The sequence below is a fragment of the Microtus oregoni genome, unplaced genomic scaffold, assembly GCF_018167655.1.
Source record: "Microtus oregoni isolate MIOR12 unplaced genomic scaffold, Mior012 000005F_ref0000423, whole genome shotgun sequence".
Classification (NCBI taxonomy): domain Eukaryota; kingdom Metazoa; phylum Chordata; class Mammalia; order Rodentia; family Cricetidae; genus Microtus; species Microtus oregoni.
In genome coordinates this window covers 35553505-35570664 of record NW_024543064.1, presented here as the reverse complement: position 1 = coordinate 35570664, position 17160 = coordinate 35553505, and the positions used below count along the sequence as shown (strand labels likewise).

At 41.7% G+C, this 17160-nt stretch overlaps 1 protein-coding gene across 1 annotated transcript; it reads right to left on the bottom strand.

Annotated features, from left to right (window-relative positions):
- Nucleotides 1-7822: 7822 nt before the first annotated feature.
- LOC121448425 (cytochrome b-c1 complex subunit 6, mitochondrial) lies at nt 7823-16900 on the bottom strand. The gene is made up of 4 exons (XM_041652456.1): nt 16760-16900; nt 10284-10304; nt 9473-9634; nt 7823-8024 (listed from the first exon to the last, which is right to left on the bottom strand). The coding sequence occupies exons 1-4, from the start codon at nt 16811-16813 to the stop codon at nt 7992-7994; spliced, it is 270 nt and encodes an 89-aa protein (XP_041508390.1). The 5' UTR covers nt 16814-16900; the 3' UTR covers nt 7823-7991.
- Nucleotides 16901-17160: the final 260 nt, after the last annotated feature.

The following is a 17160-nucleotide window of genomic DNA, read 5'->3' as shown; positions in this document are numbered from 1 at the left end:
GTGAGCTCCAGATTGAGAGAGACTGTCTCAGAAATATCTGACGACAAACATACACCACACACACATTTTTTTTTCTTTTCTTTTTGTTTTTTGAGACAGGGTTTCTCTGTTAGCTTTGGCTGTCCCGGAACTTGCTTTGTAACTAGGCTGGCCTCGTACTCAGAGATCCACCGGCCTCTGCCTCCCAAGTGCTGGGATTAAAGGTGTGTGCCCAAAATATAACTCATACAAGTATAAAATAAACACATGCCAGAAATTGTGCTCATCATCATATCTGTCATTACAATTAAACAATGAGGGTACTGAAAATAAAGACTTGTTTACGTGAGAATTCGAGTTTCAAAATTTTAACTAGCAAATGAGGCATGTCTTTAATCCCAGCATTCTGGAGTCTGAGGCAGGTGGAGTTCTGCGAGTTAGAGAGCAGCCTGGTCTGCATAGAGTTGAAGATCAGCCAGGGCTACATAGTGAAATGCTGTCTGGATGTCTTTTTTACTATAATCAGAGGGATGCTGAAATGACTTCGCTAGTCGCAGAAATCTGAATATCCTGAGCATTAAAGTGTAATGTGTAGCTCAGTACAATGCTTGCCTAGCATGCATGCATTGAAGCCTTAGATCCAATCCCTAATACTTATGAAGCTAACAACAACAACAAAAAAAACAAACCCTATAATGTTTGGAATGGCCTTTTCTACTATACGGATATCATCTTTACTTGGCAGAATTCATTAGCATTACCATAGATAAGTATAATTATATTGCCATCATCTTTGTACAAGTTCACTTCAGTTATTATAAAGGCATAAGATATGGGGCTAGAGAGACAGCTCAGAAGTTAAGAGCACTGGCTGCTCTTCCAGTTCAATTCTCAGAACCCTCATGGTGGCTCACAACCATCTATAATGAGATTTGGTGCCCTCTTCTGGCGTACAGGCATACATGCAGGCAGTGCACTGTATACATAATAAAAAAATAAAATCTTTTTTTTTTTTTAAAAAAAAGATGTAAGATATGGGCTGGAGAGATGATTCAGTGATTAAGAGCACTTGCTCTTGCGGAAGACCCGGGTTCAGTTCCCAGGCTCACAACCATCTGTAATTCCAATTCTAGGAGGTATGGTGCCTTCTGACATCTGCAGGTACCAGACACTCACATGGCATACAGTCATACATGCAAGGAAAACATTCATCTGTGTTGTGAAATATTTTAAGATGTGTTATATTTGTTTATGCTGTGGAACATTTGTTTAATGATGCAAAGATGTGTTGCATTCTTCCATGTTACATTTGTTTAACTCTGTGAAGCTGTGATACTTTGCCTGTCTAAAACCTGATGGTCTAATAAAGAGCTGAACAACTAATAGCCAGGCAGGAGAAAGGATAGGTGGGGCTGGTAGGCAGAGTGAATAAATAGAAGGTGAAATCGGGGATCAAAGGAGGGAGAGATCAAGTAGTGAGAAGAGAAAGGGCCAGCCAAACAACCACCCAGCCAGCTGTGGAGTAAGAGGGAAAGCAAGATCACAGCAGTAAGAAGAGGAAAAAGCCAACAAGGAATCTGGGTACATTGGCAACAACGTAAGAGTGAGAGACCTCGAGTGCTAATTAGTATCTCCCACAGAGACATCATCTATAGCTCCCTTGAGGGAAACATTCTCACTTAGAATTAAAATGGCATACATATTCTTCAAATGGGACAGCAGAGATTGGTGCTACTGTTAGTGGACCTATTTAATGGCATGGAGTTGGAATGCCCAGTCCTCTCCTGCAATTTGGCGATTCAATTCAGACTAAATTGTGTAGATGGAGGCTGCTCGTTTGTCTCCCAACTGTTCAGACCCGAATAATCACATAGAAACTATATTAATTATAACACTGTTTGGCCAATACCTTAGGCATATTTCTTGCTAACTCTTACATCTTAAATTAACTCATTTCTATTTATCTTGTATCACCATGAGGCTGTAGGTAAGGTTCTGGCTGGCGGCTCATGTCTTTCTCCTTCAACAGCTACATGGCATCTCCCTGACTCTGCCTACTTTTTCTCTATATCTCTGTTCAGATTTCCGACCTGACTTTACTCTACTAAGCCATTGGCCAAAACAGTTTCTTTAATAACTAATGGTAATAAAACATGTTCATAGCATTCAGAGGGAAATCCCACATCAAACTCAGAAATTAGTGCCTTTCACCCTCTTGCAGCATGGGAAGGAAAGCATGTTTATCTTAACCTCATTGCTACTGAAGAGGCCTGTACATTGGCACCCTAGCAATTATAACATCACTTTTGAATGCTGTACCCTTCATACCTGTGTTAATTTTAGTATGTCTTTAAATGTAACCGCTACAAGTTTATACATTCTTTTTTTGGAGGGGGAGTTCGAGACAGGGTTCTGTAGCTTTGGAGTCTGTCCTGGAACTCGCTCTGTAGACCAGACTAGCCCCAAACTCATAGATCTGCCTATCTCTGCCTCCCGAGAGCTGGGATTAAAGGTGTGTGCCACCACCACCTGGCAAGTTTATACATTCTTAGAGCAAGGCCAGCAATCTGGACACTGGTAAAGTTGCTGAGGCCATGGCAAGACTCACCGGTGATGATCCTAGAATAGAAGCTCGCTGAAAGAATATTAAGAACATGTCAAATGCTTGGACTAATTATTACAGTAATTTGGGGGATTATTGTATTGATTGCTATGCCTGTAACTGCTGAACTGGCACTTTATAAAAAAATTCAAACTGCTGAGCATAGCCCAGGCATTGTACAGAACTAAGGACTCAACAAAATAAAATAGTGAGATAGTTAATGAAATAGCTGAGTTAAGACTATGTGAGGAGCAGATAAAATTAAAATGTGATTGGAATGTTACATCCTTTTGTGTTACACCTTTAAAATTCAGTAATAACCAGAGTGACGGGAAAAGGTTAAGAGGCATTTGATGGGTCACCATAATTCTTCTCAAATGATTTATAGCAAGAAATAAGGAAACTGTTACCTTGATAAGTTACCTGATAAGACAGGAATGGATGTTTGGAAAGCTTTGCAGCTAGAAAAACCTCATCCAACCCTGTAAGTCACTTTAATCGATGGCTTATTCAGCAAGTATTGCTCTTGTTCTGGCAGTAGTAACCCTTTTGGCTTTAAAGTGTACTTTGGCTTAATTACATAAGACTGTAAACCAAACTGTAGAGCCAAGGCTGCATTTGCTGTAAAGCTGCATAACTTTAGTTTTAGCACCCGCCTTTGATCCACCTTTTGTGACCGCTACCTCTGGTGTCCTGTACCTTCTCTTTGAAGTCTGTGCAAAACTTGGTTATGGGAGGACTCAGCAAACTGAGATGTCCTGCGACTGGGAATGTCTCTTCTGTCTCTTTGGGAGCTTCGGGTAAGAGGTTTTGGTGTGCAGAAATTGACTTGCTAAAAGGTGTAAACTGTAACAATAAAAAAGCCATTGGCAAAGCTACACCAGAGGCTGACTGCCCTGCAGCTGAGAAGGCTAAAATTCATCCACAGACCCATGTGAACCAAACGCCCGACACAACAGTGGAATTTTACTTTATGTAAAGTTGAGTTCATTTGTTTAATTATGTAAGTTCTGTTGCTATTTTACCTTGCCTGCCTAAGCTACCTAATTGGTCTAATAAAAAGTTGAATGGCCAATAGCTAGGCAGTAGAGGGATGGGCAGGGGTGGCAGGTAGAGACAATAAGTAGGAGGCAGAATCTAGGTTGGGGAAGAAGAGAAGACCCAGAAGGAAAAAGCGGGAGATGCCTGGGTTCAGTCAGTGAGGCAACTGCCACAGAGAGACAGACAATGGAGTAGAACATATAAAAAGAAAAGTAAAAAGTGCTGAGGCGAACATAGATGAAGTGAAACAGGTTAATTTAAGTTAATTTAAGTTATAAGAGCTGATGAGACAAGCATAAGCCAAGGCCAAGCTTTCATAAGGAATAGTAAATCTCCATGTCATGATTTGGGGGCTGGTTTTTTGGGTCCAAATAAAGCCTATTACAAATATAAAGAGTAGTATTTTTTTTTACAAGTCTTTTGCTAAAAGGGTTGGAGAAATGCCTCATCAATTAAGAGTGCTATTAGTCCCCAACACCCACATAGGGTGGCTTACAACCACCTGTAACTCTCACTCCAGGGATGAGACCCTCTCATCTGGCCTCTATGGGCACTGGATTTATGCCCCTATACACATATTTAAAAATAAAATAGAACCTTAAAAAAAAACTAAACACATTTTCTGGTAAATTTATTTTTAATTTATCTTTTATTGGTGTTTTGCCTGCATCTATGTCTGTGTGAGGAGGGTGTTGGATCCCTGGAACAAGAGTTACAGACAGTTGGGGGCTGGAGAGATGGCTCAGAGGTTAAGAACACCAGCTGCTCTTCTCTTCTAGAAGTCTTGAGTTCAATTCCCAGAAACCACATGGTGGCTCACAACCATCTATAATGAGATCTGGTGCCCTCTTCTGGCCTGCACGTTAGAAGAACATTGTATGCATAATAAATAAGTCTTTAAAATATTTTTTAAAAAGAAGTTACAGTTGTAAGCTGCCATTGGGTGCTGGGAATTGAACCTGGGTCCTCTGCAAGAGCAGTCAGTGCTCTTAAAAACTGAGCCATCTCTCCAGACCCCTCAGCTGTTAATTTTTTTTAGGTGAATACAGGTACAAAAATGCCACAGTACGATCCAGGAAACTCTCCAGAGTGAACTCTACCATGCCTGTGGGATCTGGGGATTTTACTCAGGTCATCAGGCCCAGGTGCAAGAGTCTCTATCTACTGAGCCATCTCACAGGTTTTACAGAGCAAAATCTCATGTAGGTCAGATTGGCCTCAAATGTACTATGGAACTCAGCATGACTCGAACTTCTGATCTTCCTTCCTTCACCTTCCAAGGGCTGGAATTATAAGCATGAGTCACTATCATGTCTGGCTTCTTGGATCAGTCTTGACCATTTGAGTATTTTAAATAACTGGTGAGAACCAGCAGGTAGACAGATAGAAATCTCTATGGTTTCAAATGCTATGTGATAACATCCTCAGTTTTTGGTGTGGTGCAAGTTAGTGGTATGTGAACCCCCCCACCCCGAAAAGGTTTTACATATAGTCAGATGAGTGGTCAAGTATAGACGTGGGCAGTGAGTGACCACTAAGGAGACTAAAGATGACCCAAGATAATCTGTCTCTGATGGCAGCATTACACCTCTTCACAATCAGTCCTAATCAGTCTAGGAGCCTTGGAGGATCTTTAACAGGGGCACAGTTTTTTGGGTTTTTTTTTTTGTTTTTTGTTTTTTTGTTTGTTTTTTTTTTCCTGGGAACTTTAAATTATAGCATAAAGTTCAACAAGAGCTCACAAGACTTGGTTACAACTCAAATATCCCCAGTCCTGTTAAGTGTAGGAACTGCTCAGTTTGCAGTTACCCAATAGTTTTTGCCTAGTCTTGGGAACCTTACCTTATTTGTAATTTAGAATTCAGTAAGACTCAAGCATCCTCTAAGCAAATTCTGGGTAATTCCCTCCTTAGTAAACACAGAATAGCAGTTTAATAATAGCAAAATCTAGGTGACGTACAGTGAGGTGCACTATCAAGCTCTTCAGCTTTGCTGCACATTTGAAAGTTTAGTGAGGTGTTGAGAAAAATAGTTTTTTCTTTGAAATGGTGTCTACATAGTCCTGGCTGGCCTGGAGCTTGCTAGCTATACCAGACTGGCCTAAAACTCACTGTATCTGCCTCCCATATGTCTATGTGATGCTCTCCCAGCCTCACCAGCTGCACTGAAATACTAGTCTACTAATTTAAGGACAAGCACTAATTTTCATTCACTTCCCCTCTCGGTTATTATATTTTTTCTTTCTTTCTTTCTTTAGTATCTTAAAAAAATATATATTCTTTTGGGGTTGGAGAGATGGCTCAGTGGTTAAGAGCACTGGCTGCTCTTCCAGAGGTCCTGAGTTCAATTCCCAGCAACTACACGGTGGCTCACAACCAACTGTAATGAGATCTGGTGCCCTCCTCTGGCGTATGGGCATACATGGAGGCAGAATGTTGTATACATAATAAATTAAAAAAAAAATGTTTTGTTAGCTGGGTGGTGGTGGCACACGCCTTTAATCCCAGCACTTGGGAGGCTGAGGCAGCTGGATATTTGTGCGTTAGAGGTCTACAAGAGCTAAGCTAGTTCCAGGACAGGCTCCAAAGCTACAGAGAAACCCTGTACTGAAAAACAAAAAAAAAACAAAAAAAAAAAAAAAGTTTTATGTTTGTGTAAGCACTCATGTAAGCACTTCTAGCACATGGTAGCTAGAAGCCCATGCCAAGTGACTTCAGGGTTCTGAGGGTACCAGGTACACATGTGGTACACTCACATACATTAGAACAGAACACTTACACACATTAAATACAAATAAATCTTTACTCAGGCACAGTAACACACGTCTTTAATTCCAGCCATTGGAAGGCAGAAGCAGGCGGACCTCTGAGAGTTGGAGGCCAGCCTGGTCTACAGTGAGTTCCAAGACAACCAGAACTATATAGTAAGATCCTGCCCCAAAAAAACAAGAACAAGTGCCGGACGGTGATGGCACAGGCCTTTAATCCCAGCACTCAGGAGGCAGAGACAAGCAGATCTCTGTGAATTCGAGGTCAGCCTGGTCTACAGAGTGAGTTCCAGGACAGCCAAGGCTACACAGAGACACCCTGTCTCAAAAAACAAACAAAAAAAGAAAATAAACAAAAAAAAAAGTAAAAAATCTTTAAGCCAGGAACATGCTTTTGAAGATCCTAGCATCCAGGAGACATTGACAAGGAGGTATCTGTGGATGTGGCTAGTCTAATCTACAAAGCAAGTTCCAGGCTAGCCAGAACTACATAATGGAACCCTGTCTCAAAACATACAAACAAAATATTATGCAAACTTGTTGGACACTAAAACAAAACAAAACAAAAAAACCAACCAAAAAAAAAAAGACAAAAAAATACTTTTGAGATGAGAAACTCAAAATGGAATTAAAGAAACTCGAATTAAATTACTTTTACCTTTATTTTTTTAATATTTATTTATTTATTATGTATACAATATTCTGTCTGTGTGTATGCCTGCAGGCCAGAAGAGGGCTCCAGACCTCATTAGAGATGGTTGTGAGCCACCATGTGGTTGCTGGGATTTGAACTCAGGACCTTTGGAAGAGCAGGCCATGCTCTTAACCGCCGAGCCATCTCTCCAGCCCCTACTTTTACCTTCATGTGTGATAATTACACACACACACCCTATCACTTGAGATTATTTAGTTGCTAGGTAACAGGAGTTGGTTACATCCTATCCTTATACATGTTTTAAAAAGACCATTTTTCTGAGGGCCTGGGGTTGGGTCCTTTCATGTAGCTTAGGTTGGCTTTGAACTCCTGCTCCAGTCTCCCTCCCTACTGCTGAGATTGTGAGTATGCATAACCACACCCTGCACAAAATTTCAAATTAAATAACATTCTGAAGTAGGGACTGAGAAAACAGGATGGTGGTAGAGTTTTGCCTAGCATTCAAGAGACCATGGGTTCAATTCCTGTCCCACACAAAAAGGAGGAAAGAAATCGCAAAGGAACTAAGTTTGTGTCACCTGCCTATAATCTGATACTCAAGAAGCTGAGGCAGGAGGGTTGAAAATCTGAGAGTCAACAAATGCAATTTAGCAAGATTTATAACACCTTGCATGCACAAGACTGTGGGTTCAATTTCACTGGGAAAAAAAAAAAACTGAAAAAAACAAAAACCTAAAATGATAAAGTAAGGGGTGGCAGAAGAAGGACAAACAGCAAGTCTGCAGATCAGTTTATTAAAATGGAATCACTGCTAATTACAAGGAGAAGCTACTTGCCATAATGATGTCCTCAAGAACTTGCAATACACATTAGAAATAAATGGTTCACAACCACAAGGAACTTTTCCTGATGCCCTGAGACAAGGCTGAGGTGATGAACCTGCGCAGTTACTTCAAGCTGCTGAAGAGTTTGTGGGCCACCTAGATAAGAAAAAGAAAGCATCATTTGGTTTTAACGTCATGGCTCACAGGCCCTCATCACTTAGAACAGTGCAGCTCCTTTCTGGACTCATTTTTAGGCATCCTTATCCATTCTCACGTCCCGGTACTCGCTTCAATTACCTGACTTTTTTCTGTCTGTAACTCTGAATTTTTTTTACCTACTACTTTTTTAGAAATTATTTTATGTGCATTGGTGTTTGCCTGCATGTGTGTCAGTGTGAGGATGTTAGAGCCATTGGAACTGGAGTTACAGACAGCTGTGAGCTGTCACGTGGGTGCTGGGAATTAAACACAGGTCCTTTGGAAGAACAGCAGTGCTCTTAACTGCTGAGCCATCTCTCCAGCCCCATCATCATCTTTTTGAAGTTGCATGTAATATACTGTAAGCGTCCACTAAATAATCAGCACATAAATCTGTTTTGGGGATTCTCTTGGCAGGAATATGTATGCCACCGTCCTACTAGAAATCTCAAACTATTTATTCATTTATTTATTTTTTAATTTTTTGAGTAATATGTGTAAAATACTGTCATATGAAAGAGTAAAGTACGAACTATAAAAAGAAAAAACTGTACAAAACTAGTTGTGGGACATATGGAAGGAACACACACAGAAAGAGCAGACTATTTCAGTATACTATCTGGGACTGGAGAGATGATGGCTCAGTGGTTAAGACTGGCTGCATTTTTAGAGGTACAGAGGACCTGGGTTCAGTTTCCAGCACCCACATAGTGAGTGAGTCAGAACTGACAATAAATCCAGTTACAGAAGATCTGATGTCCTCTTCTAACTTTCTTGGACACCAAGCACATACACGGAACCCATACCCATAAAATTAATTAAAAAATAATAAAAAATGTTTTTAAAATACAAAATTCAGGGCCGGGGGTTTAGTTCAGTGGCTAGAACATTTACCTAGCATGCATAGGCCTTGTTTTATCTCCAGGACTAAAATAAACATATATATAAAAATCTAGCTTCCGTACTATTTAACAGTGCATGTCAGGATTTTTTTCCCCGACAGAATCTATTCCAATATGTACAATGTTGACAGTGATACCTACCTACAACATATATGGTAAGGACTCCAGGACATCTATGTATGTAAAATGCTTGTCACAAAACCTGACATGCAGGGCTGGAGAGATGGCTCAGAGGTTAAGAGCATTGCCTGCTCTTCCATAGGTCCTGAGTTCAATTCCCAGCAACCACATGGTGGCTCACAACCATCTGTAATGAGGTCTGGTGCCCTCTTCTGGCCTGCAGTCATACACACAGACAGAATATTGTGTACATAATAAATAAATAAATATTAAAAAAAAAAAAACCTGACATGCAGGGCCCATAGTAAATGGTTACTGATGGGTCAAGCTGGAGCATGAAAATCACTGAACAGCTTTGCCCTTCCTGTCTTCAGAGTGACTTACACAGTGGTCCCGTGCATGCAAGAAGTCAAAGAGCTCCTCCGTACAGTCCTCTTCTGTCTGTGATCGGGAAGACACACGCTGATCACAAAGCTCTAGCCGCTCCCGGGCCTTCACACACTTCTCCAGCTGCTCACACTGCTCTCTCACTGTTGTCAGGGGGTCCTGACAAACAAGCAGAAAAAAATAAATATTTAAAAGAAAAGCTTCAGAAAACATCCACCAAATATATGAGCTTTGATCAGTAAATCACCAAATCAAGGTGCAACCCTAACTTACCATTCAGGCCAGCTGGCAGAATCATATTGTAGCCAAAAATGGCAGAACAGGGACGCCCATTTAATTTTTTGATGCTAAGTACTAGGGAAGTTTCAAATTTCTGCCTTCCAAGCTTGCCAGTATGCACTAAAAGGCTCAGTACTATCTGAGAAACAAGGTAGTAAAGGAAATCTGGTCAAATAGGAAGTAGACCTACTGGAGACATCACTTGTTAACATAACATTTAAGATTCAATTTCCCTTGTGTAAGAATCAGGCTTAGCTCCCTACTTGCAAAGTCAGAAAATGTAAACATGGAAAACTATCTAAAAAATTTCCTTCAGAGTTCTTTATTAAAGCACAAGCAGATGAGTGCCCAGTCCTTGAAAATGCTGATTCCAGGTGTGACCAAAGAAGTCCCAAACCTAGGAAAGACTCCCAAACCCTCACTGCACAGGAGGTACAAAGGCTACAAGTCCTTAAAATGCCCTAGAGTTTCATGAAGTTCAAATTTCCTACTTCTAGTAAGATAGTTCAAAACTGGAAGCAGCACTTACCACTAATTCTTCCTCCTCTTCCTACAAAAGGAAAAGAAAATTAGTGTCAGCAGCACTTTTACAACATACATTTCCACAATCACACTGATACTAACATTATGGAGAAAAGACTGTATTAATCATTATTTTATGATGATGTTTTGACACCTTAGGGTCTTGCTAATTTCAGTGCTAACCCTGCCTCCCCAGAATTAGCTAATTTTTAGAGAGAAAATGCAGCTTACCTGGGAACACACCCTTCATGCAGCAGTCAAAAAGCCATATAGCAGTCACTTCCTTAGGCCAATCTTACACAAATTTGTATTGCCCTACTCCAGAAGCAAATGTCAACAAGGGAGCAGCACCACAGCTCAGAGCTCACTAAAATTATTTGTACTACCCAATCCTTAATTTGATCAAGCTTGCTTCCTTTGTCTCCATCATTCCTTCCCACAGAAACCAGGGCTCTGAGCCTTGTTTTCCCGGTGACTCCTCGTCTGACCTGGTACGGTCTCGCTCTAGCCCAGACTGGCCTCATGTTTGTGGCAGTCCTCCCACCTCACCTTCCCAGCACTGGAATTATAGACGTGAGTCACCATACTCCGTTCCCTTTCCAACGTTCATAAAAATACTCGTGTGGATGTAGCATATGCACATGTGTGTGCAGGTGTGTGCATGGAGGCCACTGCCGGGGCACCAGGTATCCTCCCGAATCATGCTAGGGAGGCAGGCAGCAAGCCCTAGCAACCTTCCGTCTCTAGCCCCTCAGTGTGTAACGCCTAGCTCATGCTTGGGCAGCAAGCCCTAGCGACCTTCCTGTCTCTAGCCTCTCAGTGTGTAATGCCTAGCTCATGCTTGGGCAGCAAGCCTGGCCTTGAACTTGCAGGAGTCCTCAATGCTGCAAGTCTAGCCTTAATGCCTGGATCACAGGCATGAGCTACTACCATGCCCAGCTTCTCTGGTTCCTTTCGCTCACTCTTTCCGCATTGCCCTGCAGTATGTGGCATGCCTCAAGAACTATAAGCAATAGATTCTCCTGCCATTGTTTCTTCTCCTCCCTGCTTTTTTTAAAATTACATTTTATTGTGTACGACTGCAGAACTGCCATAGCAAACACAGAGACAACTTGTGAAAATCAGTTTTCTTCTTCCTCCATGTAGATCCTGGAGAACTAAGGCTGTCAGGTGTGGCAACAGGCACTTTTACTATCTCATGGCCATTTATTTACTTACTATTTATTCATGATGATGTGAGCCACAAGTACTATCCAGCAAAAGTACAGCCGACAGACCACTAGACAGATTTACGGGAGGATACACTCTAAGGAGCACTCAGATTTGCAAAGCTTTGGGAACACCTGTCTTTTGGATAGTCACTTCTGTAGAAATCTTGTGAAACCCAGACATTTCTCCCTTCCATAATGGGATTCACCCCAAATCCCTCAGCACTATATAAATCATTCTTTAAGCCTGACTTTCCTGTGATGGTAACTGAACACCATTCACCACACTATGGGGCCCCGGTGTGAAAGCATTCACTCAGCCAAACCTACATAGCCTACATAAAGCTACACCATGACAGCTATCCTTATTGACAGAAAGGAGCTCTGAGCAGGAGGCACTGAGCAGGAGAGACAGTGTGTCTGCTCTCACTGATAAACAGACCTGTCTGGGTGGCTCTAAATTCTCTAGCAGCACTCAGGAAGGTGCAATCTACTGTCTTTGCTCTGCCCTAACAAGCTATTAATATTCTGTACTTCTCTTCACCTTTCATTTGACACAGGTCTTAGTCTAGGAAATTAACTGTTTGCACCTTACCCCGAAAATATACAGGAAAAAACCTTGGGTCGTTAAACCAGCTCCAGAGAAAGAAATTTCTTCTCACCTGGGTACCAGCGGATACAGCACAAGGATGCTTGGCTTGGGGGGGAGGGAGAGGGGACCCTCTATCCTAATTCTCCCTGTATTTGCCACACCCCTTCTGAGACATAAGGCACCTACCTTGTCAGTCTTTTGTCCATCCTGTTAGCCCTAAAAAATACATGCTTGTTAACTATGTCTGTGGGTATATGAACTAAAAACCTTGTGGGATGGGCAGAACAGTGAAGGAACAGCAAAGAACAACAGCCTTTAATCCCAGCACTCGGGAGGGAGAGACAGGCAGATCTCTGTGAGTTCGAGGCCAGCCTGGTCTACAGTACAGAATGAGGTCCAGGGCAGCCAGAGCTGTTACACAGAGAAACCCTGCCTTGAAAAACCAAAAAAAAAAAAGCAAGGAATAGTGAGGAGGAACATCAAGAGAGCATTAGAGAGAGCATAGAAAGAATAAATGGGACATGATAAAAGACTTATGTGAGCTAATTTATTTTATCTACCCTCATATCTTTAGCTAGTTTTTCGCCTGCTATAGCGATCCTTCTAAATCCTGAGATATTTAGTGGGGCTTACCCACAATGTAAACCTCGATATTTATTTGTTTTGGTTTTTGGAGTTGAGGTTTCTCTGTGTAGCTTTGGAGCCTGTTCTGGAATTTGCTAGTTAGACCAGGCTGGCCTTGAACTTGCCTGCCTGCCTGAGTGCTGGGATTAAAGGTATGTGCCATTCATCCTCCTCTGCGGCCTTTTATTTTTAAGAGAGAGTCCTGCTGGCCTTGAACTTCTTCATTGCCCTGCCTCAACCTCTCAAGTGCTAGGATCAAGTGCTACGATCATACAAGCCACTATGCCCAGTCCATAAGTTCTTTCAAAGGTAGCTGTCTTCATGTACAGCTCGCCATATTTTATTATTTTAAGACAGACACCACCTCACTTGCATCAGTGAGACCTAAACATGCAGGACAGTCTACAGTTTATGAAGTACATATAGCCTTTAGGATATGATTAGTCAGCTCTTAAGAAAGTAATCCCAGTTTAGAAACAACAGCAGTGATTATTAAACATTTCCTGATAACAGACTCAAGTCATCAGATAATCCAGTGGGATCTAAAATTTAAAAGTATTTTGATAGTTAAGGATGTAGCTCAATGATGAGTGCATTCCTAACATTGCACAGAGTCCTTGGTGGTCCAATTCCCACACTGAAAGGGAAAACAAAATATCACACACGCACCAACCTACAAAACAAAACCACTCTGCTTTGGCTTAAACAGGTGAGGAGTAATCCCAGCACCTAAAAGGTAGAGAATCAGGAGCTCAAGTTTGAGTCCAGCCTGGACTACATAAGACCCTATCTCAAAATAATAACTAAAATATCTGGCAAATATTGCTAGAAACAGCTAAACATTGAATTTATATCCCAAACTAAGTTTAGAGGAAAACCAACTTTTTTAAAAAAAAGATTTTCACTATTTTTTAACTATGAGTATTTGGGCCGGGAGGAGGTATGTACACACTAATACAGGTGCCTCTGGAGGTCAGAGACATCAGAGACATCAGACCCCTTGGAACCAAAGTTATAGGCGACTGCAAGTCACCTGATCTAAGTCCTAGGAACCTAACTCAGATTCTCTGCAAGAGCTGTGCTGCAGCCACTACACCATCTCTCCAGCTCTTTTTCTAGCCCCTTAACCTGAATATGGAATATTGAAAATGGCCAAACCTACACCCCTTCCTTTAGCCAACTTAACTAAAGTTACAATCACAGCCCTTTGGCTTGCAGATCAACACAATTATAAAAGTCTACACAACTTCACCCAAGACCTCCCAGTGTGTACCTTGAAATTATAATTTCCTTTCTTTGCCTAATTATAAAAATTATCTATAGGAGCATCAGCACAGGTCCTGAATCTGGTGCATGGCAGTTATCTACCTGCCTATACACAAGGGGTTCATACTTGGAAGAAGAGGAAGCAAAGGCGCATAGGGAGAGAGACTGAGCAACAACCACGTTCCCAAACCCCAACAAGAGGAAGGGGGGTTCAACTGTAACCTCAGCTCTCTTCTCTTGAGATTGGCAAGGCTTCTCCTAAGTGTGAAGTTGTTACTTAGGATATGAACTCTAGTTTTTCATCAAATCCCTTACATGATTTATTAGCAGGCAGGAGAAATGGCTCAGAGGCTAAGAGAACTTAACTTGCTGCTCTTGCCAAAGAACCATGTTTGATTCCCAACACCCTCTTCTGATCTCCCTGAGCACCAAATACACATGTGGTGCACAGACATACATGTAAGCAAAACAGTCACATGCATAAAAATAAAAAGTTTTTAAGGGCTGGAGAGATTGCTCAGCAGTTAAGAGCACTGGTTACTCTTCCAGAGGTCCTGAATTCAATTTCCAGTAACCACATAGTGGCTCATAACCATCTATAATGAGATCTGGTGCCCTCTTCTGGCCTGCAGGCATACATGAAGGCAGAACACTGTGTGTGTGTGTGTGTGTGTGTGTGTGTGTGTGTGTGTGTGTAAATTTTAAAAAAATTTTTAAAAAAGTTGAAAAAGTCTCCTACCCTAAACCTCCAAAAAAACCATGTAGGCAGAACACTGTGTGTGTGTGTGTGTGTGTGTGTGTGTGTGTAAATTAAAAAAAAAAATTTTTAAGTTGAAAAAGTCCCCTACCTTAAACCCAAAAAAAACCCAGACCAAAACCCGACATCAGAGCTCAGTGGTAAAGCACAATCTCAGACTACCCAAGGCCCTGGATTCAAGGTCTGGTATAAGAATAAAAAAGTCCTAAAACCATCTGGTAAAATTGCTTGCTGCCAATGACCTGAGTTTGGTCCCGGGAACCCATGTAAAAGATCTATAGATACACCAACTCCTACACAATGCACACAAAAGATGGCTCAGCGGTAAGGGCACTTGTCCACCTTCCAAAGACCCCCAGGTTGTTCCTAGCACCTACACAGTGGCCTGCAAACATTTCTAACTCCAGTTTCAGAGGATCCAATGGCTTCTTATGGCATCAGAAGTACACAGGCATGCATGTGGTACACAGATATACACGCGAGCAAAACACAAATACATGCTCACAGAAAAAGTAAAAATTGTAGGGAAAAAATTCTTGAAATTCATATTCTAGACTGTTGTGTCATTTTCCAATTAGCAATATTAAAACATTAGTAATTATGTCAAAAATACCATGTCAAACAAATCGAAATAGAGGTCTAATTATGGACCATATTTCCATCAATGAGAAAAAAAACAAAGTCACATATGAATAAAAGAATTTAATCTCCAATAATTATGGTTCTTTCACAAAATTAATTCAACTTTCTTCATTTTATTATTTACTGATTTGTTGATTTATTGGCTTTGTGTTTTTTGTTTGTTTTGTTTTGTTGTTTTGGACACAGGGTCTCTATAGATCTGGCGGTCTCTATAGTTCTGGAGCTCAATGCAAAGACCAGGGCAGCCTTGAACTCAGAGATCCTTCTTCTCGCCTTTGCCTCCTGGGTGCTGCGATTAAAGGCATGGTCATCCACGCCCAATTTTCTTAATTTTAAAATTTATCTGATGCCATTGTGGTTTTTGGCACCTTGCTGAACTTCCTGAGCCTGGCTCCAACACTTTCTGAAAATTGCTAAGACTAGAAAAAATTAAGGGATAAACGATTTTCCAAATAATCCCAAGTCCATAAAGCCCCGATGGCTTGTCCTGAAGCAGACCGAGGACGAATGTATAGCAATGGAAGCAAAGCGAGTCGCTTTTGTAAAGTAGTGTGGTCTAGCTCTGTCTCCAAAGCTGTGACGTTTGGATTCTATTCCCAACTGCACTGCCTGGCTAGCGGTGTGCCTTTAGAAAAGATAATAAACGTCCTTGCTTGCTGCCTCATCTATAAAAATAACCAAAACTAATGAACCTTATATTTACCTCATGGGAAACTTCCAGTTAAATGTCTTAGTACACGGAAAGCACTAAGAACAGCGAGCAGTCAGTATTCACCGCACTGGTACTCAAACCTGGGAAAGAGCTCCCTCTTTTCCACAATTACACTGCACATTCTTACAGTGCCCCCAAAGACACAAGTCCTTGGCCATCTCCATCTCAAAAGATAAACAACACTTTTTGTTTGGGGGGCTAGGGAGTGAACACAGGCCTTCAGGCTAACGTTTCACTGCAAAACTACACCCCAATTCCTGAACCACTTTTTCACAGAAAATGGTATAAGGCTCGGCTTCCCAGAACCTCCACAAATAGTGATTGCTGCCCTAAGCTAGGTTAAAGACCAACGTCAGTCTCTTTGCTTCAGACACTTGTCAAACCAGACTCAAAACAACCGACTGACTGAAAACAGACTTCTTTCTTCTTAACACAAGTTTTAATCGGTACAGCATTATAACTCCAGTTAAACCTTCACAATCGTGGGTTGGGAAAACTACCCATTAATTTACCCAAGGTCACTCAATGAATTCTGAAGATGTGCGGCGGAAACCACCTCCCTGCACCCCGCCAACCCTAGGAGGTTAAACCCGGACTGAGAGGACCCGGGAAAGTGCTCTGATGCGCTAGGTCCCTGTCCTCAGGGCATTGGGGAGAGTAAGAGCCGACCTCCTAGCCTTACCTCTTTGGGGTCTCCGGATCCGGTAAGCATCTTTCGTTCGTCCTCTAGTCCCATGTCCGAACGCTGCTCGGGATTCAACACCAGCAGAAACAACGGTACCTACTCCACTTCAGGATCAAGAAGGACTTGTAAGGGTCACTTGACGGATATCCGGCGACCTGGCCGGAAGTGCGGCATACTCATCGTAGGCTCGAACACATGCACAGATTGGCCTGTACTACTCGCTAACTGCAGGAGGTAGGGGGAGCTGCTGTAAATGCCTGCGAAGGATTTGCTAAGAAACATCCTTTTGGTCACTTCCGGCCCAAACATATTGATCTATAGTGTTTCTTCAGATGGTATTTCTTAATATGCTTGAAATATTTGCTAATTCATTTGATATATTCTTTTATCGTAAATCC

Excerpts from the sequence above, each read along its gene's own strand:
- LOC121448425 (XM_041652456.1), bottom strand. The coding sequence starts at position 16,813 with ATGGGACTAGAGGACGAACGAAAGATGCTTACCGGATCCGGAGACCCC. Across the intron at positions 10,305-16,759 it reads GATCCGGAGACCCCAAAGAG|GAAGAGGAGGAAGAATTAGT; the intron begins GTAAGGCTAGGA and ends TTCCTTTTGTAG. Across the intron at positions 8,025-9,472 it reads TGCATGCACGGGACCACTGT|GTGGCCCACAAACTCTTCAG; the intron begins GTAAGTCACTCT and ends TTTCTTATCTAG.